The following is a 15,971-nucleotide window of genomic DNA, read 5'->3' on the forward strand; positions in this document are numbered from 1 at the left end:
CTAGGCTTATAAGACAAGAACTCAATTCACCGTCCAGATTAATATTTTGAATATTGTAATACTGGTGACAATTCTTTCAACATGTATGCAGCCAATCAGGCATGATGAGTTTTGAAAGCTTAAGTCAAGGATTGTTCTGAACTCCCTGTCATGGTCAGGAATTGCCAACTTGCAGTCATCCATGTTTCTAGACAAAATGTTATTTAAATACAATAAAATCAGTAATTAATGATGCATAAGTATTAGAAAGCAGCAGTTCAAAATGGCAAACAGAGGGATACTCTCCTTTTCAAGGCTCAACAAGATGTTTCAAAAGGGGCAGGGAGATAGATAACAAGACTTCAAACACCCATTACCCAAGGATGTCTCATTGAACTCAGTGGGATTTAGTTCAAATAAAACACATATAGCAAGTATTGCAGGGTAAATGCTTGACCTGTTGCAGCTGGCTATGACTAGTGATAAAGCAAAAGACAAACACATCTGCAATAGTGGGTCTATTTGCATCCTCAACAATGCCATCCATAGCAAAGTCTTCCTTCTTTCTGGACAGTAGCAACAGAATGCAAACTAATGGCTGGAACCAAGATACTTTGACAGTGCTCTATGTATCTATATTCTTTCAGGGAGGGTGAATAGGGAGATGAAGCTTTGTAGAGCGTATTTTTAAACGTTTTTGAGTTATAAGTTCACTCCAAAATTCAGTTAACTGCCTTGAGAGTCACAGACGTCTGCCTCTATGCAGTTCATTGTCGTTAAATGCAGTTTGAGCAATAACGGTTTTGCTAGCTTAATGCTTTCCAGGAAAGAATTAGGTAAAAAGTCGGTGTTTCAATCTGGCTAAACTTTGCATGCCACTTTGAAGATCTCAACACACTGCAGAAGTTGGAAACTTGTAATTGTTTTACTGATTTGTGTTAAAACCAAACTGAGTGTGTTTTAGAGAGCAAGAGAAAACAGGGGAACACTGGGTTGTATCCATTGCTAGTCATACCTCAAAGTAGACCCATTAAAATGAATAGACACAACTAACTTAGGTAAATGAATTCCAATGGGATCGACTGAGAATAACTTAGCTGGATGCATCCCAGTGCATCTCAAATACATCTGAATCCAATAATTCATCCAGTGATTATTTAAGAAATCTAGGTCTGCATCTTTGCAACTTGCAAGACCGCTCTCAGAAAGAGGACACGATGTGCTTCAGGGGAAAGCTCAATCAAGCCTAGTCAACCTTGTTTTAAAATATTAGCTTCCCCCTCCTGTTAATTTTTCTTTTGGATGTAACAAGAGCAGAACCATCTGGAATGTAGTTAGTGCTCTGTGATTTGTTTCTTACTTAGTTGTGGGCAAAAATGTTTCAAAATAACTAACACAGAAAAGGAGTTCAGACTGACATGACCAATATGCTGCAAGGAATCAAAATTGGGAGAAGGGTTATTTCCCCATCACCGGTGGGCTAAGCGTTTCAACAGTGAACTGGTCTCAGGTATTTCTTCTTTAATGGAAAGAAAGAAAGACACAGTGTTTATAATAGTTTTTAATTAACAAAATCAAGAATTTTCCCTCGTTTTTAAATCACCTGATTGTATCTTTGTGAGCTGGCCTCCCAAGTGTGAAGGGGTTATTATAAAGTGAAGACTGCATAATCACATAGTGTTTTATGACTACACTAAGCAATTTCAAAACATAACATCTAAACATCATAAAAACAATGGCAATTTGAGAGGTAAATGCACATTGGTGGAATCCCTAGCTGCTGTAGATGTCAGTATTATATTGTTCTGTAGTTTATCCAAGGCCTTGTGAAATACTGCTGTCAATTACCGCCCTGAGAAAATACTCCGCTTTTTCAAGGCATAGTAAATGGCTAGCCTTCATTTAAATTGGCTTCCTTTACTATAGTTTCAGCAACTGCAGCTGGTTTCCCTCCCATTGTGGTAATTCCCCCCACAGTCATTACACACTGGTCACAGTGAACCACCCTCAGCTTGGCTTTCTAGAGTACTGCAAACACCGACGTTACAATCCTTCAGTGTGGCTCTTCGCCAGTATTATATTTAATCCTTCCTCCTCTTGTAGGCTATAGAGCCTGTCCTTTTTTCATGCTGAACTCCCATGTGGCAAGAGCCAAAGGAGAGTAAATTGTGGCGTTGGAGTAGAAGCCTGGCCTAAGGGCCTTGAACTACACTGTTGCGAAAGTGAAACGACTGTTGTTTTTTAATTAAAAAAATAAATCAGAAAAAAGTCTTGTGTGTGTGGCTGGGGCAGTGGAGATAAATAAAAAGATTTGTCCCAGGATTCCAGACCCGTCAATGCAGTCATAAGATTTCATTGACAACAGCCATTAATATTAACACAGATTGTCTGGTGCAGTGGCTCCCAACCTTATTTTTGCCATGCCCCACCTAAGCATCTCTAAAATCCTGATGCACCCCTTAAAATCCTGATGCACCCCTCGTGACATATAATAATAATAATAATTATAATTCTTATAAATCTCATTCTCGAGTTGCCCCCCTTAAAAATCAAATCCCCCCCCCCATGGGGAGTGTGCCCCATATTGGGAACCACAGTTCTAGAACTACTCCTCACTCTAGACAGAGCTCATGAGAAATGCAAGCTCATCAAACTGCAGGTGATCAAGTTACAAGCTGATGGTATATTCCAAGACTACAAACTGCAGAAGGCATTATAATTTTAGAGCTAATGCTCCTTGCAGCACAGCATCAAGGAGCAACTCGCCAGATAGGAATACTCTGGGCAATTGTAGTCTTTCTTCTTCCAGTCAAAAGGTGTTGCTTACAGTTGAAACAAGCAGGCTAGAAGAGCTGTAAAAAAATACTCCCAGACCACTTGGAAGTAACTGCATTCTCTTAAAAGGTTCTCCCAAACGAATACAGTAATCTTAAAATGGGCTAAAAATAATATCAGGTCCCCTCAAACACACACCTGCATTTCCCCACAAGTAGCATACACTTACTATGCAAACCTTGAGGAAGCTCTTAACAATAGTCTCCCTATCATTCACATGAAATATTAATATCCATCCTAAAATTCTCTTAGCATTCTATATTACTTCCCTTTTATAATATGCTACATTATTATTGTAGATGTAATAGCATACAGAGGATGGCCAAGGCTTGTTAAGAAAAATCACGTTGGAAATTATGGCTCCAACCTGTCTGGTGCATGACTAGTCTAATTGCGTGTTTGATTAACATAAATCAACAGTTTACAAGCAATTTGTATTTACATGCACTTCATCTATTGCCCTTCCTTTATAATTTCAACCAACAAGTGTGTAATTTCTCCATGGACAATATCAGTTACCGCCGAGAGCCAAAATTACATGGTGCCAGGGACTCCAGAATTCATTTATATTGGAATTCATTTATCTTTGATAATCCTTTCTTGTTCCTAAAATTAAAAGGCACACTCTGGGCCCATTTCTCAAGGGAAACGAAGCCAATGAAAATTTACCCAAGATGCTAGTAGGAGCAGTTTAGGTGAGGAACCCTGGCCCATTCATTAAGCTTTAGTTCACGCCACACCCTCATTTGACATTCTAACAGTGGCAGTGAAATTGGCACTTGCAAGGCTTTGTCAGCAAGCATTTAGTGTTCAAATCTCATCTTGCTAATAATTCATTTTTATTTCTCAGAATGCTACACAGAACAAGCTTTTCAATCTGGATCACTTACTGGCTTTGTTGTTGTTGTTGTTTAGTCATGTCCAACTCTTCGTGACCCCATGGACCAGAGCACGCCAGGCCCTACTGTCTTCCACTGCCTCCCACAGTTTAGTCAAACTCATGTTGGTAGCTTCGAAAACACTGTCCAACCATCTCATCCTCTGTCGTCCCCTTCTCCTTGTGCCCTCAATCTTTCCCAACATCAGGGTCTTACATAAAACTAAAACTTACATAAAACTAAAATCCCAGGATAAAGTAAAGAGAGAGAAGGGGTCCCTGGAAACAATAACAAGACTTGGCACATTTAAAATAAACAATAACAAGACTTGGCACATTTTAAAAAAGGCAATCAAGGTAAATGACACCTGGACGGTTAAGTCCAGTCAAAGGCAACTATGGGGTGCGGCGCTCATCTCACTTTCAGGCCGAGGGAGCTGGCGTTTGTCCACAGATAGCTTTCTGGGTAATGTGGCCAGTATGACTAAACCGCTTCTGACGCAACGGAACACCGTGACGGAAACCAGGGCACACAGAAACACTGTTTACCTTTAAAAATAAGTATATATTTCACTCTATGTTATATTGTAGATATAATGAAAGAAAACCAAACAATATCAAATATCTACCTTGAGTTATTCCTTGATTAGTATTGTTAAGTGTGGCCTCTCTGCATCTTTATCAGTGTACAATATATGGAGTACAATATAGTACCTTATATTCTGGATCTTATAACTGTTCATGCTTTACATATAGCTAAAATGTTGCATGCCGGACCCAGGCCTTCTATAAAATGCACGAGGACAAAACCTTGCTAACACTAGGTGAACTTTGTGCTATCTCCATCCATTCTCTATGTACTGAATGCAATACTTACATGGTACCAAGGATTTTTTTTTCAGCTGGAACTCACCAGAACTCAGTTCTGGCACCTCTCAGGTGGGCACCATTGCCATTCTAAGAAAACGAGGGAAGTGTTCATGGTGTGTTCCAACACCTCTTTTTCTATAACTACATGGTACGTACTATGGTAATACTTACATGGTACCCATCAGATCACCTGCCACCAAATGTGCTTTGTAGACACTCAGATCATGAGGTGGTAGTGCTCAGACAGAAAATATGTAGATTGATCAGTGGTTGCTCAGTGGAATTGAAGCCACTGGTCATTGAAACATGGCATTACACAAAGCTACACCATCAGTTCTCTTCAAAGCTATCTTGAGACAGTCCCACATGCAAGATTATTTTTGTAAATAAATCTGGAGTGTGGTGGAGATTTCTGGGAGAAATGCTCTAATTGGTCCTAAATTGTAAAGGGGGAAATTGCACCTAATTGCACTTGGATGTAATTCAAGCACCATGCCACAGGAACGGCTTTGACTGGCTGGCTATACCAGGTGAGGGTAGTCAAACCCTCGGTGAGTTAGGGACTTGTAAAGACTGGCTCTGTCAGACTGAGTGAACGAGACTGGCCCTGTGCGGGTTGGTAGCTGGCTGAAGAACAGAGAGCAAAGGGTAAACTGACAATTCTTACAATGGAGGGGAGCAAGCAGTAGTATCCTATCTCCCATCCATATGGATCTCTATTAGAAACCATCTCATGAGGTTGTCACAAGAATGAACAAAAAATTGTGCTTTGTGTATTAAAAAGTTTAACAATGGAACCAATTCCCTTTTTTCACAGGTTTGATGTGACCAGTTTATGATCTCTGCTGCTGGGCACCTGACTACTATGAATAAATAGTATCTGGAATCTTGAGTGAGAAACAGATTGTGCTTCCTTTGTCTAGAAGCAGGAATGTTGGGGGTAAAAACTGTGAGCCTGCAAACAAGAATGTGGGTTCCCTCTACCCCCCTGCTGCAGGGTGAGCTTCCCAAACATTTGCTTTTCATTGTCTATATACAATCTGGTTTCAAGCTGAAACCTGACTATCATTCCCTCTCCTTGCATCTTAGGCAGACTGCTCACTTTGAATTTCATTTTTTTATAGTGCATTAATTTTAAATGGCGTTCCACTTCTCCTTTCATCAGGCTCCACTGACCAACACAAAAGCCACCAATTAGCACTGTAACACAGCCCTGATTTGAAGAAGGGAAGTTAGCTGTGTGATTGACAGAAGGTTTAGCAAATCAGTGCTGTGAAAAACTGGCATCTTTTCAGACCAGACAAAAATGGTCCTCCCTATGCCTGTTCTGGATGAGAAGATAAATGTGTGGCATTGCTGCATTGAGCCCATTTCCAGATAGGCTTAGTGCCAAAGTTTCATGCATCTAGACACACCCAAATGCAGATACTGTGGCAACAACTTGTAGCCTCCTGTGATGAAGTTTAGCAAACCAGCAGACATCATGTTCAAATACGTAGCTGAAAAAATAAAAGATCAACAGATATTTCTTACCACTGAGATTTCATGCTTTACATATCAAATAGAATGAACCTGATTAAAATCAGTTTTTAATAATGTTTCCTTTCATTTGTGAAGTTAAACAGAGTGATGGCACATGAATATGCCAAGGAAAGTTGGTTGTGGGATTAAGAATATGTTGGATGATACCAAACAATTATTTCTAAAGGCTGCATATAACATCTTTCAACACAGTATAAAAAATGTCCAATAAAATTCCCTTAGTCTATTTTGACAGCTCATCAAATACTCAATAAGATTGTTCTATAGCCATTACATCCCTGTAAACATGCAAACAATTAAACAGCTGAAGATCCTGAAACAATAAGAAAAATGAACTCATATCTAAGAATCAAGTATATAAAATGATGCAATATCAAGAATTTTGGCTGTATAAATTCTTCAAAAGGCCACTTGTAACTCTATATTCATAACATGTAAATATAATTGCAGACATTTATATACCTTTACTACAAATTTGGAATTTAAAGAACTGACGAAGAAAGCTAGAATTAGGGTCCTCTTCATCATCAATTTAATACACTTTACATTATTTATCCAGTAATATCATGTTTATTTCTACACCATTCTCTTAAAAATATATTTAAACCAAAGAATAATATTGACTCTTCCAATAAACTTTGTTCTTATTTACATTCCAATATTCCATTATACACAAAGTAACAACTTTATGACCGTACGTTACCTTTACAGAGCCTTTCATAACATATAACAGCTTGAAGTATGCAACACTTAAGCCAAAAAAGTACCATCAACTGATAGGTAAGAACAAAAAGTCAGGCCATAGCCCCCTCCAAATTGTTTCACTGAAACCAATCACTGTTTATATATATTATATGTGAAAAGAACATGTTTAAGATACCACTGGACCCACTGAAACTATTAAATAATGTAAAGAGCATTTGGTCATTTCTGTATTCCAAGTAGCTCAGAAGCCTCTAGCTTCACAATGTGAAACAACATTTGCTACTACCTCACAATTTTTAACCATTTTCCCTTGGAATTTTAGGGCATTATTTTCTTATAGGCTAACCAGTTAACACATAAAATTGTTTCGTTACATTAAATTATCCATACATTATTTTCATTTGCACAACTGGGAACAGAGTTTCTATTCCACTGGGAGACAAATTCTCATATACATTCAAACAAAGAATATAAAGCTACAGCAGCACTTGTTTCAAGTTAGGGTGCACGTGGTTGCAATAAGGAGTATAAAATGAGAGTAAAATCCTCAACATCTGTTAAAACACCAAGGAGCTTAATATACATAATGGATTTGTGCTCTGCTTGCTGACCAGACAAGGAGCGGTTCAGCTTGCTGAGCTCTCCAGCCGACAGACTCCTCCTTCAATGGCCACTGACTGCCCCGCCACAGCTCCAGGGGGAAGTCTTGAAATGTGGGTCTGCAGAGAAATTGGTGAGAAATCAGGAGACAAGAGAGAAATTGGTGAGATTTAAAAAAAGGCACTAAACAAAAGAAAAGACAAAACAAAAGTAGATAACAAAATTACCATTCATTAACATGAAGCCTCAGACACAGTGGTACCTCAGGTTACATATGCTTTGGGTTACAAACGCTTCTGGTTACGAACTCCACTAACCGGGAAGTAGTTGCTCCGGGTTGCAAACTTTGCCCCAGGATGAGAACGGAAATTGTGTGGTGGCAGCGGGAGGCCCCATTAGCGAAAGCGCGCCTCAGGTTAAGAACAGTTTCGGGTTAAGAACGGACCTCCGGAATGAATTACATTCGTAACCTGAGGTACCACTGTAACCGAAAAATAACATGTCCAAGATATGTGATTATTAAATAAGGTACATAAACTGATTTATGCTTTAGTAAATGCTTAATTTGTACTGGAAAAATATTATCTTATTTTAACACTCATCATTACAATGGCACAATGTATGTGTGTGTGTGTGTGTGTGTGTGTGTGTGTATACACAGATGTGCACATGCACCATGGGAATAAGTTTATTACATATACTTTAATATGCTAACTGTGTTTTGCTATTTTAGCACAACAGTCAGTCACCCATTACACTTTTCTTTCATGCTATGATACACTTATGTGAAGTACTAAACAACTCGATCCCTCTTCTCACACAGACTAGGATGCTTTCAGTTAAAAATCAGCAAACATGAAGGTCCAGGAGGTGAGATATCAGCAATAGTGCATTACTAATATATACTTTTGCACAAAGCATTTTTTAAATGGATGATTCAGCGCTAACGTTTCAAAGGATGTCTTCCTATGAATGCACTCATGAATTAATCAAGATGGTTTTTTGAGAAGGCTTGTTGTGAGTTCTAAGAGTTGCTGGCATATATCAAACTATCCACCTAACACTGTATGCAAGTGGCAGCCAATGTGATGTCAACACCCATTACAACACCCTAACCATTGGCCATGCTGAATGGGGTTGATGGGATCCAACATCTAGAGGAGACCATCTTGGTTATCCCTGGCATAGATCAATCTTTACAATCAGACATTCCGCATAATGTTGGAAAGGAATCTAATAATGTCTCAACAGAATGAACATTTGGAGAATATATTACTCAGTTCCTGGAAAATTGCAGTTTTTTTTTCAGTAGCATTTTTCTGGCTTCCAATGTGCTGAAAACAGGGGACTTGGATAGAGGTGAAAATATGGGCATAAAATACATCAATGGGTTTTAGATTTATGGTCTGCTAATGGGTGAGTAAGAAGGAAAGTCACTCCAGATAATCAGAGATACAAATTATATACCAGGGAAGAGGTCATAGAAATAGGCCTGGATTGATTACTACGTTACACAGGTTTGGCTCTGCCTTCAGGAAAAGTTCGCTGAACTGAAGACAGGTCTGTGCTCAGCAAATATTCCCCTCAACAGATCCCTAGCTAGTCACGCAGCCTGCTTCCGGCCAAATTCACACTATGACTATTACATCTGCACTCTTAACGTGGTTAGAGTTGCTGCCACGGGTTATCATTTGTATGTGTCTTTTAAGGGACTGAATCGAGTGAAAGATTATGAGTCATGGAGGTGGGGAAAGTGCCTGTATGAATTCAACAGTGCTTAGTTTATTTTTTGGTTGCTATTTTGTTAACGTTGTTTTATAGATTATGAATGCTGTAGTACTTTCTGAATTCTATAATATGACTTTGGTTGTAATTTTTCTGTTTATTTTTTTAGTTTTTAAAATATTGTTTTATAGATTGTTAACTGTTTTACTGATGATTTGTTAACTATTCTGTATGATTTGATTTGTGTTGTGTTTGTGATGTTCTATTATGTTATTGTTATTGTTATTTATTGCTTGTAAGCTGCTTCATGTGAATGAAAAGCGGCATAGAAATATAATCAATCAATCAAAATCAATCAAGTCTAGGACCCAAGTTCAAATTTCCATTCATCCATGAAGCTCAAGGTATGGACATGGGCCAGTCATACACACAGAAAATTGTTGTGAGAATGGCCGGGGGGGGGGGCAGTGGGGAGAGAGAAAAGAACCGTGTGTGAGTTCCTTGGAAGAAAGTAATATATTATACAAATGTTTTCATTTTATAAAACAAGTTGATAGAATTGCAAGGAACAGTGTTGAAATGAAAAATCTATTTTGCTTGCTTTAAAGCTTCAATAAAACAAGTCATCGGTATGTATCAAAGCAGTCACGATCATTTTAACAGTGTAAATGTGTCCCCCCCCCAAAAAAAGGACATAGGAACCTTTTAATTTTTAGACAATGAAGTTTTTCATAAATAAGTATTAGCTAATTTACGGACACCATAAATAGTTTGAAACAATATGTTCATACAGAAAGCAAGCTATAAGGAAGGAATACTCAATGAACACATTACACAGTGGTGCATGCATATTCCAGCAGTTCTGCTGCCATATGGCAGAAACGCAGACCCCCATTATGTACATTCACTTACGTTTGTTTACTACACGCAGGCACTGGGCTTCAGTAATATATTTATAGCACAAGAACAAAACATTCTCGTACAAACTAATGCCAGTATGTTGCTGAGAGCTGGCACAGAGTTCTCAGAATAGAGAAAAGATTATACTTTCTTATACTGTAGAGACCAGAAATGAATCACATTGACATATTTCACAAAACACATAAAAATACAAGAAAATAAGGATGTAGTTTTTTTTTTATTAAGCATCTTAAGAAGTCCAGTGAGGAAAATGCACATATATGAATGTTAAGGCTTGCATTTGAAGAAGCTTAAGCTATCACAGTGAAAAGAATGGCATTACTAACAGTTGTGAAAATTATGATTGGCCCAGTTAGCATTCTCAAACCTAAGCAGGAATAACGGTTGTATCCCATTTTCACACAGCCTCCTGCTTGCGCAACACACTCACAGTCCCTCTCCTCCTTGCACAGCCAGAGAAAGGGGTATTAAATGCAGTACCAGTATTAAATGAGATCCCAGCCTTCACCCTTTTAACCGCCATGTGTACATACAGTGGCTTCAGCCCTTAATACACTTGATCCCCCACATCTGGATTCTGAATGCATACTACAGCTGCTCACTGAATTGGTCAATGATATCAAATACTTGTTTTGGGGGTGCAAAATCCTTTCGGAGGGTGGGCAGGGGTTGTCACACCAACATCCACTGAAAACACTGCAGCATACAGATTTTTGTTTATGAGTTTGGCTTTTATTTTCCTTTGGACCAAAATTTAAATCTACCATTACAGTGGACGCTCGAGTTGCGAACATGATCCATGCGGGAGGCATGTTCGCAACCTGCAGCATTCGCAACCCACAGTGCCGTGTCTGCTGTGCGGGTCACGATTTGGCGCGTCTGTGCATGCGCAAAATGCAATTTAGCACTTCTGCGCATGCGCCGAAACCCGGAAGTAACCTGTTCCAGTAGTTCTGGGTTCGGCGCAGTGCGCAACCTGAAATCATACAGCCTGAAGTGGCCATAATCCGAGGTATGACTGGATTAGAAAATGGGGTGGGTGGGTGTACAATTGGCAATAAAATATAGAAGCCAGGCCTAGGGGATGATTCAGGCTTCACGGCACAAATTCAAAGTGTAAGGAATAGGTTCAAAATTGGCAGTTGTGATTTGGAGTGTCTTCACTAGACTGACTAAAAGCATAAATCATCTTAGACTCGATTATATTCCAACTCTGACTGTATCAAAATTTCAGAGTCCTAACATCTCTGGAGAACATGCATTTGCAAAAGTGTTACCTAGATACCAGCCAATTAGCTACAGGTGGCAGGTGTTACTATGTCAAGAAGCTGTTCTATTCCACAGCATGATAAAATTACTGTCTCTTTTCAGAACACTTGCTCTGCATATTAAAAAAGAAAAAAGAAATACCTCAAACCCATGGCTTCTGACGTTTTTAGATTTTCAACAAGCACCAAGGTATTTTTTGAGGAGCTAGAAGGAAAAAGGCACTGGTACTAGTTCGACTCTTCTCATGCTCATACTTTAGGCTTGCTATAAACCCAAAGCACACCATTGCTAGGTTGGCAGAGTCGTGGTAACCACTAGATGCTAAAAATAATCCTAAAGGGGCCAATTCATTTTCCCTCCCTAACTCTCCCACCATACAGCCCTATAATAACTTGCCTGGAATACTAAGAAGAGATTTAAAAAACTGATAAATGGGTGGGAAGGAGAACTAGAGTAGAGTGCTGGAAAAGGAAGATGGATATATTTAATATCTACATTGATATTATTTCCTCTCCGGGAAATAATTTTTTTTTAAAAAGTATTGTTGATTACAACCAGGAAATGGTAGCTATATGCCATCTATATAAAAATGGAAGAAAAAGAACCACCTCAGTCTGCTCCACACAGAGTATATATATTCAGGAGTGGGTGGCACTGTGATCTAAAGCACTGAGCCTCTTGGGCTTGCCGATCAGAAAGTTGGTGGTTGGTTCAAATCTGTGTAATGGGGTGAGTTCCCAGCTTCTGCCAACTTAGCAGCTCAAAAGCACACCAGTGCAAGTAGATAAATAGGTATCGCTGTGGCAGGAAGGTAAACGGCGTTTCCGTGCGCTCTGGTTTCTGTCGGTGTCCTGTTGCACCAGAAGCGGTTTAGTCCTGCTGACCACATGACCCGGAAAGCTGTCTGTGAACAAACGCCAGCTCCCTTGGCCTGAAGCGTGATAAGCGCCACACCCCATAGTCGCATTTGAAGAGGGATGCCCCTAACAAGATAATAATGAGAAGTAAACCTATTTAGTGTTTTCACAATGCTGACTATTGGGGAGAGGGAGAGAAAAATAGCGATGGGAATATGTGGAACCGAGTGGATGGAAACCTGAACAGTAGCAGTCTACACTGCAACAACTTTGAGGAAGTGCCCCAACTGTACTTCCTTAAAATTGTGTTTTAGAAATCTCTGATATTTCCAAACAAACAAGAGGGCTGCAGTTTAAACACACATAAATGCTACAGTCCTATGTAAACAAGCTTGGAAAGAAGCACTACGGCAACAAGTGGAGCTTACTGCTCAGCAGATCAGACTGAATGTGTTAAAGCTTAGGTGAAGCTGAGTGAGATCCACCATCAAGCACACACAAAAAAGTACAGTGAGGGATTGCATTTCTGCTATTGGCAACCGGGTAGAGCATTTAACAAAAGGAACAAGAGCCCACCCCACAATAATAAGCACTTGCCTTCTTACCACCCATACATGAACCCACAGTGAAACAGCACCACAAACGCTTCCCTCAGGCACTCACTTACGGCTCTCTATAATCTCCAAGAAGATCTGAATCAGACTTCTTCTACATGCCTATTTCAATGCTGTTTTCAAAGAAACACAGCGCTAATTTTAGGAAGCGTTGCGCCGAAGGACAGAAATGGCACGAAAGCCAGCTGTACTGAACTGTAGCCCAAAATAACATTTCCACAGGCAAATGGGTTGTTTCCTCCCAACCAACCATTTCCCATCTTCCTCCTCAAAAGTGTATTTTAAGACAGACTAAATACAGTTGCTGGAAAAGAGAGTGGTTACAAGCTCAGAGAGCTACTATTTTTTAATCGAAACCTTGATCATTAGCCATTTACAGCCAGGCCGCTCTTGCTGTCTACTTCTATTAAGCCAACCCAAAAAGTAACCGCAGCCAATGGACAAACTGCTGGGTCTGGTGCTTCTATTGTTAGGTGGTTGGTCAAAAGAGAGAGAGAGAGAGCAGGTCCATGGAAAAACACCTCATGATGGGAAGTGCTATTCTTGAAGGCAAACCTCCAAATAAAAGGGAAATCCATCAACAAGATCTTGTAGCACAATCTGTTGCCTATTTTCATAAAAGCAGAAGTTCCTAAAGCTTCTTTCAGATGCGCTACATCTAATGCCAAAGGCACTGCATACTGTATATACTTGAGTATAAGCCTAGTTTTTCAGCACACTTTTTGTGCTTTAAAAGCTGCCCTCGGCTTATACTCAAGTCAACCATTCCTTAAGAAGTGTGCAAGAACGGTGGTTCTTTACTCTCCCCAGGCAGCTTGTTCCATTCCTGAACTGCTCACATAAATGCAAACTTTAGACCCCAGAAGACAGAAAGCCTATCAGTTAAGGAAGTATTAAAACCCCGCAGGTGCTCACTTTCCCTGGCTCCTGCTTAAACAGGACAGGATCCCAGCCTTCTCTGTATAACACAAGGGAACATTGCGCTGTGGGTTAAACCACAGAGCCCTAGGGCTTGCTGATCAGAAGAATGGCGGTTCGAAACCCTGCGACGGGGTGAGCTCCACAGCAGCAAAGGAGGAAGAGGAAGGAGCAGCCCAAAGGGCTGCTTTGGGCTGCTCGTTCCTCCTCTACCACAGTGGCAAAGGTGAACCGGCTTATACTTGAGTCAATAAGCTTTCCCACATTTTTGTGGGGAAATTAGGTGCCTCGGCTTATATTTGGGTCGACCTATACTCAAGTATATACGGTACTAAGCAAGAAACGTATAGAAAAGAACAGTATTTTAGCAAACACCAAATATGATTTTGAGGCACCAGCTCTTCTTTTTCTCTCCTGTTTAGGAACTAATCTATTTTCTGCTGGCACACACAGCACTTTTATCAATATATGAGTACCAGCACCTTGTTTTATACAGAAAAAAGCACTCTCTTAGTTCTACATGCCATATTTAAGTTTGTCTCAACTCCCAAGAACACAGAAATTCATCTTTTACAAGAGCAGTTGGTTTCTTAAGCATTAGCAGTTAAGTGGTCATGACATTTGCGGTTTACTTTCTGGAAAACATTTGCAGCCATAGGCTCAAAAGAAAGAGAAGGATTAACTCTCCTAAAGGAAAGTCACAAGCATAATTTAAAAGTGAACCAAGAAGAGCAGCTGTGTCTGTCAGCCCAATCAAAATGCCAGCTGGAGAATTTGCCAGCAGTATGAAAACAATGCACACCAGATGTCCAATGGAGGTTCTGCAAGTAGGAAAAGATCTCTGGGCAAACTGAACCATTAGCCTTGTTAGCATCAATGCCTCATAGGCTGCCTTCAAGCCACATACTACCCTAGTACTACATAAAGTTTAGGATTATAGTACTTCTAATCTAACATTGAACTTGCCTAGCAATACAGCAGTAGTAGCAGTAGCACTCCTCTCTCGCAAAATACTGACTCTCTGGGAATTAGGTAGATAAGCCATTGTTCTTGGCATAAAGACATTTGGATGCAGGAAACTGGATACTGTGAGGTGTCATAAGGAACAAGAACGCAGAGTGCAAGCTGAAGGATTGACATGTCTTCATTTTTTCTGAATCTATGTCAAGTTGTTATAACACAAGTCCAGAAGAGCAAGGCATCAAAATGGCAGATTCCTTTTGATAAGAAATATTTTTATTGTATTTTTTTGTACAATGCCATAAAATATTCACATATGGCTAAATCAGCAACTGAACTGTACAGTGGAACCCCGGGTTACGCACGTGATCCGTTCCAGGTCACTGGGCGTATCGCGGGTGTGCGTAACTCAAACACACGTAAAAAAAACGAAAAACCGGAAGTCACGCGATTTGAGCGCTTCTGCGCATGCGCGAAGTGTGCAGGAGTGTCCTGCGCATCCAGCGGTCCTGCGCGCTCCGGAAAACACTTCCGGGGGGTGGGAATGCGTATCCCAAACGTGCGCAACACGGAGCGTACGCAACATGAGGTATGACTGCACTAGTTTGGCTTGCAATATGACTAATTAAAATAAAAGCTTGAAATGAAAACCTGTCTCTTTAATTTTACTTCCTCCCTGCAAAACACCTGATTAAAAAGAAACCCAGACATAGTTGTGTTGCTTGTATCTAGACCATTCAATGGGCAGGCTTATTGTTCCTTAGCTTTCTCAGAGGCAGGCTTAACTTTCCACCCACCAATTCCATCTTCTTACAAGCCACTGAAACTTATTAACTTTAGTTTCACTTCATCAGTGCATCTACTTTGCTTTATTCCATAACTCCGATCCCAAAAGTATTTAGAGGTCAAAGATCTGGATGCAACTTTCAACCTGACCAAGCAGCAGGAGCAAAAGGAAATGCTCTTGCCCATTTTTTAAAAAGTGGATTTACTGAAGAACACTATTCATTCTCTATTGCTTATAGTCACTATTTCCAGTACGCTATGCCAGAAAGAAGCCCACTCAAGACATCATGGCCAAGCATAATTTGGTAATTGGGAGCACCCTGTGGCCTATAGTATGAACAACTTAGGAAAAGGGGATGGTGCATAAGCACCTGTGATCATTGAACAAATAGCACGGCCATGATATCTGAACTGGGCCAAGGCTTGGTATGGACACAGGAAGACAGAATCCAAATTCAACCAGGAAATTTACAACCCTTCAGCATCCTCTATTTTTGTTTTGGTACAAGAAAA

At 40.0% G+C, this 15,971-nt stretch overlaps 1 protein-coding gene across 1 annotated transcript in view; it reads right to left on the minus strand.

The window, feature by feature from the left end:
* Positions 1 to 6,133: 6,133 nt before the first annotated feature.
* Positions 6,134 to 15,971, minus strand: part of TASP1 (taspase 1) — a 54,157-nt gene continuing 44,319 nt past the window's right edge. The window contains 1 exon segment of the mRNA XM_033142875.1: positions 6,134 to 7,527. Coding sequence (XP_032998766.1) covers positions 7,435 to 7,527 — 93 coding nt within the window. The 3' untranslated portion in view covers positions 6,134 to 7,434.

This window comes from Lacerta agilis, chromosome 3 (assembly GCF_009819535.1).
Source record: "Lacerta agilis isolate rLacAgi1 chromosome 3, rLacAgi1.pri, whole genome shotgun sequence".
Classification (NCBI taxonomy): Eukaryota; Metazoa; Chordata; class Lepidosauria; order Squamata; family Lacertidae; genus Lacerta; species Lacerta agilis.